This window comes from Carassius auratus, chromosome 43 (assembly GCF_003368295.1).
Source record: "Carassius auratus strain Wakin chromosome 43, ASM336829v1, whole genome shotgun sequence".
NCBI lineage: Eukaryota > Metazoa > Chordata > Actinopteri > Cypriniformes > Cyprinidae > Carassius > Carassius auratus.
Window position 1 is genome coordinate 10974482 of NC_039285.1, and position 8603 is coordinate 10983084.

General features: G+C 38.7%; 1 protein-coding gene across 1 annotated transcript in view; it reads left to right on the forward strand.

Annotated features, from left to right (window-relative positions):
* The window catches only part of LOC113061690 (protein jagged-1b), a 53652-nt gene extending 47167 nt beyond the window's left edge, over window positions 1-6485 (forward strand). The window contains exons 10-14 of the mRNA XM_026231028.1: window positions 1215-1328; window positions 2223-2269; window positions 2383-2550; window positions 3818-3968; window positions 4063-6485. Coding sequence (XP_026086813.1) covers window positions 1215-1328; window positions 2223-2269; window positions 2383-2550; window positions 3818-3968; window positions 4063-4496 — 914 coding nt within the window. The 3' untranslated portion in view covers window positions 4497-6485. The remainder of the gene's footprint in view (window positions 1-1214; window positions 1329-2222; window positions 2270-2382; window positions 2551-3817; window positions 3969-4062) is intronic.
* The last annotated feature ends 2118 nt before the right edge of the window (window positions 6486-8603 follow it).

Here is an 8603-nt window from a genome sequence, read left to right on the forward strand (position 1 = left end):
TAAACTCCATATCAGCACAAGCCACATTGAAAACATTCAGCAGCATCAGCGCTCCACTGACCGTTATCCATTAAACCACATCAGACAATTTCATGCTACAGTGTGCAGTGGATTTAATTGCTGAATGAAGAGGACCTGTGATTGGATCCATCACTGATTTTGTGAACTGCTGGGAGAGGTTCTCTCACACTCCATTGCCCCGAGGCTCAAATCAGCTGTGGCTCTCTGGAGTGTATCAGTCTCTCTGAACTGTTGACACTCTGGGAAATGCAGTCATGTGTCACAGTGACACCTCAGAAAACAGCTGTTAGTGTCAGCACTTGACCAGAGGCATAAAGAGATGGCAGCTGTGGGTAGAGCTAATATTTTCTGCAGTGCTTTATTAATAACAATTTAAATGAGAACCGAAGAGTCAGATTGTCCTAATTACTAAAATATACACTCACGCTCAAAAAACAAAAAGCCTTGGTGAGCATAAGAGACTTATTTTAAAAACATTTTAAAATCTTAATGAAACCAAACCTTTCAAAGGTAGTTAATATTATAAAACAAATCTTAGTCTATTGATTGGATGAACCATGTTTACTGCTGTGATGGCAGAATAATTTTTTTGTTGTTGTTGTTAATTTGGCAAGTAAATTATTTTAGACTCGTTTGGCTAATTAACAAATTAAGTAATTTCTTGTAATACTGGTTTATAATTATCATTACATTTTTTTATTATTTTTATTTCCCTTTACTTTGTACCAAAGAGCATCCTTTAACCATGGTAACCTCACTCTCAGCTGCCTATTTTTATCTTTATTTTTCAAATACTATGTGAAACTTCATTATGTGCATAATTTACTGGCATCTTTGTATAATTTTGGAAATAAAATTTGTTAGTTTGCATCCAATCTTAAATAAAATGTCTTAACTGTTGTCAGTCCTGAAAAAGATGCTTAAATTTGTGGTGGATGTTACTTTCACTTCATTAGTTATAGTGGAAATTGGAGGTCAAGTCGAGTGCATATCAGTGTGGGACACACTACCCTGCTCATTATGTTTTGTTGTATTCTGCACTATGTGGCAAATAAAGAAGGCCATCCGGGTATTGCATTTCATGAATTTTTCATACAATACCAATTAAACTTATGATGTACTGCAGATATAGTAGGATGGTGGTATGAAAACATAGCCTCACTTCATCACTGTGCTTCTTTCCTCTTCCTCAGACACTAATGAATGTGAGACTGGCATGTGTGTCAATGCCCATTCTTGTCGTAATCTGATTGGAGGATATTTGTGTGACTGCCTTCCCGGTTGGTCGGGACCAAACTGTGACATCCGTGAGTATTAGATGTGGTTTTCTCAGAACCAAAATAATAATAATAATATATACAGTACAGACCGAAAGTTTGGACACACCTTCTCATTCAAAGAGTTTTCTTTATTTTCATGACTATGAAAACTGTAGATTCACAGTGAAGGCATCAAAACTATGAATTAACACATTTGGAATTATATATGGAATTATATGCATAACAAAAAAGTGTGAAACAACTGAAAATATATCATATTCTAGGTTCTTCAAAGTAGCCACCTTTTGCTCTGATTACTGCTTTGCACACTCTTGGCATTCTCTTGATGAGCTTCAAGAGGTAGTCACCTGAAATGGTCTTCCAACAGTCTTGAAGGAGTTCCCCGAGAGATGCTTAGCACTTGTTGGCCCTTTTGCCTTCTGTCTGTGGTCCAGCTCACCCCTAAACCATCTCGATTGGGTTCAGGTTCGGTGACTGTGGAGGCCAGGTCATCTGGCGCAGCACCCCATCACTCTCCTTCTTGGTCAAATAGCCCTTGATGCCTTCATTGTGACTCTACAATTTTCATAGTCATGAAAATAAAGAAAACTCTTTGAATGAGAAGGTGTGTCCAAACTTTTGGTCTGTACTGTCTGTATATATATATATATATATATATATATATATATATATATATATATATATATATATATATATATATATATATACTCGATTTAGCTATAAATCAAACATGACCGTTTCAGTGGTGGTGGGAAACGACTTTAGGATGAACTCGTTGTGAATTTGTTCCTACTGCGGTCTGCTCACACAGTCATTGCAGATTCATACTTTATTGATGAATATAGTTAGCTAGTCTCTTTCTTCAAGTGAAACTTGTGGCTTTCCTCTTGGTTGGCTATTTAGATATCATCTATTCAACAGGGAACAGTAGCTGCCAGGGATTGTGTCTAAATGGAGGACACTGCAAGGTAAGATGTGATTCACCCCAATACGCTTATAATTGCACCTCGAAGATGAGAAGTCTCTTTGAGATTTAAGTATTTCTCCTTCAGTACAGCTCACCTGTGTGTTGCATGTGCAGGACTCTCAGTGTGTGTGTTTGCCGGGGTTCTCTGGTAAACTGTGCCAGACAGCAGTAAACGCCTGTGACAGCAACCCTTGTGTAAACGGAGGGCAGTGTGAGGTGCGTCAGGGAGGCAGAGGCATGTTCTGCAGCTGCCCGCTGGGATACACTGGCACCTACTGTGAGGTGAGAGATGGCTGCTTTCTCTTCACCAGCTCAGAACGCTTAACGATCACATGAAGAATAAAATAGAATATGGAATGAGAATACTTGATTTTAGCACACATCCTCACAATCTCTGGCTTGCAGCAGACTGGCGGTTGGAGGGGAGTGGTTAAGGATATTCTGCCCAAAGGAACGTATTTCCAGAAGGGAAGCACATTTTCAGAATTTGACTAAAGATTACAAAGATTTTTTTTCTTCTTCTGTGAATTAATTATTCATCACAAAACTAGTAACAAATTAAACAGGTTAGTCTTCATTTTGTTGGTTGGTTCGCCTAAATAAAGACAATTGTGCCGTTATTTACTCATCCTGTAGACTCGTCTTTAAAGCTTAAGATTCATTCTGATTGCTTGGAAAAGAGTAAATCATTTTTTTTTATGTACACAATTCTCTTTTGGTTCTCCACTGAAAAAGAAAAGAAAAAGAAAAGTCATAGAGGTTTAGAACAACAAACTACTCATTTAAACCACAGATATGACTCTTATGTTACTGTTGACTGGAATACTCTTCACAGCTAAAAAAAAAATTCTGAATATATTTTCAAACACTAGGCATCATACACTTTGTGATTTGGTTTCAGAGAAAAACTAGGCATCATACACTAAACGACTGAGGATCACACATTACCAGACTTTCAAGTTCTTCTGAACTCAACAAATCCATGCAGAAACGTGCCTAATTTCTAGAAAATTGGCTCAAAATATCAAATATCTAAAATATATATTCAAACTAGATGGAATAAAAAAAGAAAATAATAAATAAAAAATTCTGCCTGTGTCCATCATACACAACACAATTTTCTGAGAAATCTGTAAACTCCCATTGACTAAAATCTGCAGACTGGCTCTGACTTTCTGCAACTATCATTGGCCAATCTAGACTGCAGATCTGGGCAAAAGTCGTGGAGTGTATTCCAGTTTTTCCATTGTTCAAATTTACGTCATTCAAAATCTAACCGACAGCGATGACAGCACTGCATATTGGCATGCTCAATTGTGAATTTTTTCCCTTATATTTGTGCATATTTACATACTGAATGTTAATTACTATTTTAATTCTTGCATCCATTAAGTCATCTACATTACAGCTAAAACTTGACTAATATTATTTTTCTGCATTGCAAACACTAATATAGCATGGAAATGCAGCTCTAGTTTGTAATATTGTATTTTATGCGTTGCTTATTAATTTATCAGCAGTAAAATTAATCACATGTCTTATCCCTCAGGTGGAACTGGATCTTTGTAATCCCAACCCCTGCCCGAAGGGGGAGCCATGCCTTAGTACAGAAGGAGGCTACAAGTGCACCTGTCCCGAGGGTTACTTTGGAAATGAGTGCCTGAGCCTGAAGAGTCCCTGTCATGGACCCCATTGCCAAGGTTAGGAGCCTAAATATTGAAACATGGTGGCACATAAAGATATGAATGTAAAATGGTGTTGGAATGATCTTTCTCTGCCTCTCTTTCAATCTAGGTGCAGTGTCAGACCCAGGTGGAGGTGGGTTCGGTATTTATATGGTGTTGGTGGGTGTATTGTCCCTGATTGTGTCAGGCAGCTGCTCTGTGTGCGCACTACTACTGTCCCGCCTGCACCACCGCCACCGGACCAAAGCACAGCTAAGTACTTATGTGTCTGAGGACAACGCCATTAACAACCAGCGGCAGTTCTGCACTCTCATCCGTAACCTTGATCACAGCGTGGCCCTGCTGCCTCCTGCCCAAACAGTGCCCACATCAGTGCCCACGTCAGTGATCTGCAGTGAAGAGATTGAACTTACACTTCCTCCCTCACCTGTGCCCTCCTCAGCTCTAAAACCAGCCCACGGGCCAAAGCTGGACATTTCCAATCGCGAACGGGAAAAACTAAACCGTTTCCACTATGCAGAGAATCAGGAACTGGAGGTGTGACCGCACTTTGACCACTGGGAAGGATTCTGACTTCTTGGTTCAGAGGGTCTGTCGGGTTTGATGTATCTTAATCAACCTCTGCTGGTGAACCTTGACCCCTGAGCTTTGCTTTATAGAGAGGGCTCAAACTTGGAAGGGAATTATTGGCACAGTCACAGGCGGAAGAAACTGTACGGACAGACAGGGTCCAAAATTATAACACACTTGTCAACGCTGGGTAAACTGAGAATATTTAACAGCCATACATTTTTCTAATCAATCATGAAACTGTGTATTATTATCTGAATTATTCAACTTTTTTAATTAGATGAAATTGCACTATTACAAAAACGTGAGTAATATCATAACATGGCATCAAAAAAAAAATTTGTTGTCATTGTCATAAATTCTAGTTAATAAGTTGTCCTAGGACACGCGAGTCGCGACTTATTTAGTAGACTGTTTGATTTTTAATCAAATAATTACATCAAAGAGGATGAGATTATTGTTTGTATAATGCGATTTAAAACATTCATTTCAACATCCACTTTATTTACCCCAAAGCCATTTTACGCACATTTTGCACTTGGTGAGTGTTTATTTTGGACCCTGTCTATTTTGAAAGAACGGCAAGTTTTTTTAAGCCCAGCGATTCAACTTCTTTGAATCCTGGATATTTAACTGTATTTTATTGTGTTTACACGTGTGCCCAACATATTTGTACACATTTGTTTGATTGTGAATGTGCGTGTGTTTATGAGCGTGTAAAGCCAAGTTCAGACTGCACGATTTTCAAAGTAGTCAGGTCACTGTTCTTTTCACACTGCATGACTATTTTAGCCAGCATTCAGTCACTGCTGTGTTCACACTGCACGATGGATCGGCGACAGAAGGTTTCACACTGCACGACTTTACAATAGGAAGAATTGCCGACAGCTCTGTCTGGCACGCAAACTACATTTCACAACCAAACACCCGCAAGATGTGAGAAGGAAACAACGCGATATCACACGTGCAAGACCGGAGTTTTCATGTGAGACTGGGATAGCTCAGATGAAATGTCAAACAGACACGGGTGCTCCTGCTAAATTTATACTAATGTATCTTCCATTTCATGGATCCAAATAGACCGAGAAGAAAGCCTTTTTCTGAAATGAAGCCATGCTTGCTGATATTGTGGTTTATAACTCCTCGCTGAACTCCCTGCTGCTCTGTATCTTGCTCTCTCATTGGCTGTGGGTCAGCACAGATGTAGTTTTCAGGCAGAACAGTTTTCAGACAGCAAGATTTTGAATCGCCGACAGGTCCAGATATCACGGGCATTGTCGACTGGTCGGTGATTCTCTCAGATCGCGTCTTTGCTCATTCACACTGCGTGATTGTCACTCACGTGAACGAGCACAAATTTGCCTGTGATTTCAGGCATTTGTCGGCTTTTTTCAAAACCTGTCGGTGAGCCAAAAACTGTGCTAAAATTATGCAGTCTGAACTTGGCTTAAGTGTATATGTATGACTGTTTGTGGATAGTTTGCCATAAATTTCAACAAAGCCATGCACATTATAGCAGCTCCCTGAATTTTTGATACTTCTCTAAAAACAGTGTATTTGTGTCCGTGACTGACATTTGAAGGAATTATGTAGAAATTATAGCAGCGCCGTCTGAAAAAGTGCCAGGTGACATCCTTACAATCTCGCTAATTATTGCCATGTCATGTTGGAGATGTACAAGATGTATGATTTTTTATAATACTTGGATGTATATAGCGCCATTGTACATATTCTGTACATATCAATTTAGCATTTTTGTATGCTGACTCCTTGCAAAAATTGCTGATTTAATTTCCTGTTTATGTCCTTATATTGTTATGTATTACTGACGCTTCCTTATTGTCTAATTGCCATTTGGTAATCTGTGTGAAGTCAAAAAAACAAACTTGGTCACAGAGCATATACCCCTTCAGCAGTTTACTGTATGTGTCATTTTGTTTGGATGGTTAAATTTAATAAACTTTTTACAGATTCATCTCTCATATGGTTTTACAGATTTTTTTTTACAAATTCATCTTTGATCTCTCATTAAAGTTTTCCTTTCTCTTTGGAGTGTTACAAGCTCTTTTTGCATGAAGAAAATCTGTAAAGTTCCAAAGACTAAAGTCATAATAGTTAAGAGTCGTCCACGCCCCCCTAAACGCCTTGTTTAAACGTGCCCCCACATGTCTACGTCACGATGTGAGAAAATTTGCATAATGCCACCCAAATGTTCACGCAAAGAAAGAAGGCGTAATCTCTGATTCTCTCTGTTGCCACTGGCGCCATGTCGCTGTTTCGTTGTGAAAATAAAAAGTCTTAATATGGCCTTGGAAATCAGCGGTTAAGTTGTATTTACAACACTGTTCCAGAACAGTTCGACCCAAATATTGAGATGTGTGGAGTGCATTTTATGGAGGACTGTTTCCTGATCCTGGGAGAGAAAACTACAATGCCGACTATAAGTTCATTTAAATATGTAAAGGATTTGATTATTCAAATGTAAGTTTTGAGCAGTTTAGAGTAGCGCTTGTTGTTTGTCGTTTCTCCAATAAAAAATGTAGACATTTTTTAGGTTTTATGTTTACGTGGTACAATGTCGACATACATGTTTTACCGAATAAAAAGGACAGCACTTTTAGAGTTCATCCCACTATTTGATGTGAGCATAAGTATTGGAACAGTTGAATTTAAGGCAGATGTAAAATATTAAAAGCTAATATTTAGTTGCAGATCCCTTGCATGCAATCAGAGCAGTGAGTCTGCAACCCATAGACATCAACAGACTCTTGCTCTTATGCTTTGAAATGCTTTTCCCCAGGCTGTTGCTTGTTTTGGGGAGTTTTTGTCATTAGTCTCTTCTTCGGCTGATGAAATTAATGTTCAGTTGGATTTAAATCTGGAGATTGATTTGGGCAATTTAAGACTTTACATTTCTTTGCCCTGATAAAGTCCTTGACTGAACTAGCAGGGTGTTTTGAGTCATTGTCCTGATCCAAAATGAAGTGCTTTCTAATGAGTTTGGTGGCATTTTCTTGAATATTGGTAGCAAAAAAATTCTGTACCCTTCCAAAATTCATTCTCCTACATTGTCATCATTAAAATGAAGAGGTCCTGTTCTAGAGACAGCCATGCATGCCCATGCCATGACAGCACCTCCACCAAGCTTTACAGATGAGGTTGATTGCTTAAGATCATTTGCAGTTCCCTTTTCTCTCCACACATTTGCTTTCCAATCACTTAGATAAAGGTTTATCTTTGTCTCATCGGTTCATCAACTCAGTTCCAAAACTCTACTGGCTCATATTTGTGAAGAATCTTGCCCTTCTGTTTTTGGTACTAATCAGAGGTTTGCATCTTGCCGTGTAGTTCTGTAATTCTTTGTCGAATTCTCCTGCGGTCTGTAGATTGACAGAGCATCATCCCTGCTTTCTGGAGGTTGTTGATGATTTTACAAACATGTATTTTATGATTTGTCTGTCATCAGTTATGGTTGTTTTACTCAGCCGATCGGGTCATTGCTGGTTGCTGATGTCACCGGTAGTTTCCAAACTCTTGATTTCTCCATGCCCTTTGTTTTTCCTATAGTTCTAATTGACTTCCTCTTTCCTTTTAGCATCCTAATTGCTTGCTTTTCTTTCAGAGTTGGCTTCCCCGTCTTCATCCTTGTTTGTGTGCGTCATCATCGAATGCAAGACTTAGAATACAGAAGCAATGGATATAACCAATAAGACACATTCCCCGCTTTTAATATCTGAAGAATCGATGCAACAGGACACAGCTGAACTCTTAGAAAGTCCTGTGAGGCAACTGATCCAATACTTATGGTCACATCAGGTAGGGAGATGAAACTCTAAAAGTGCTGATCTTAGCTGGTAAAACATCTTTATGTTGAATCACCCAATAATAAAATGTGACATTCTGTAGTTTTGTCTCATATTCATCTTTTAATCATATTTACAGATTTATTGACCACAGCAAACAGAACAATTTTGTCTTTATTGTTCCAATACTTATGGAGGGCACTGTATGTCCCTACTGGATGCAACAAATGGCTTATTTGTAATGGGTTTTATGTTTTTTTTTGTTGTGGCACCGTTG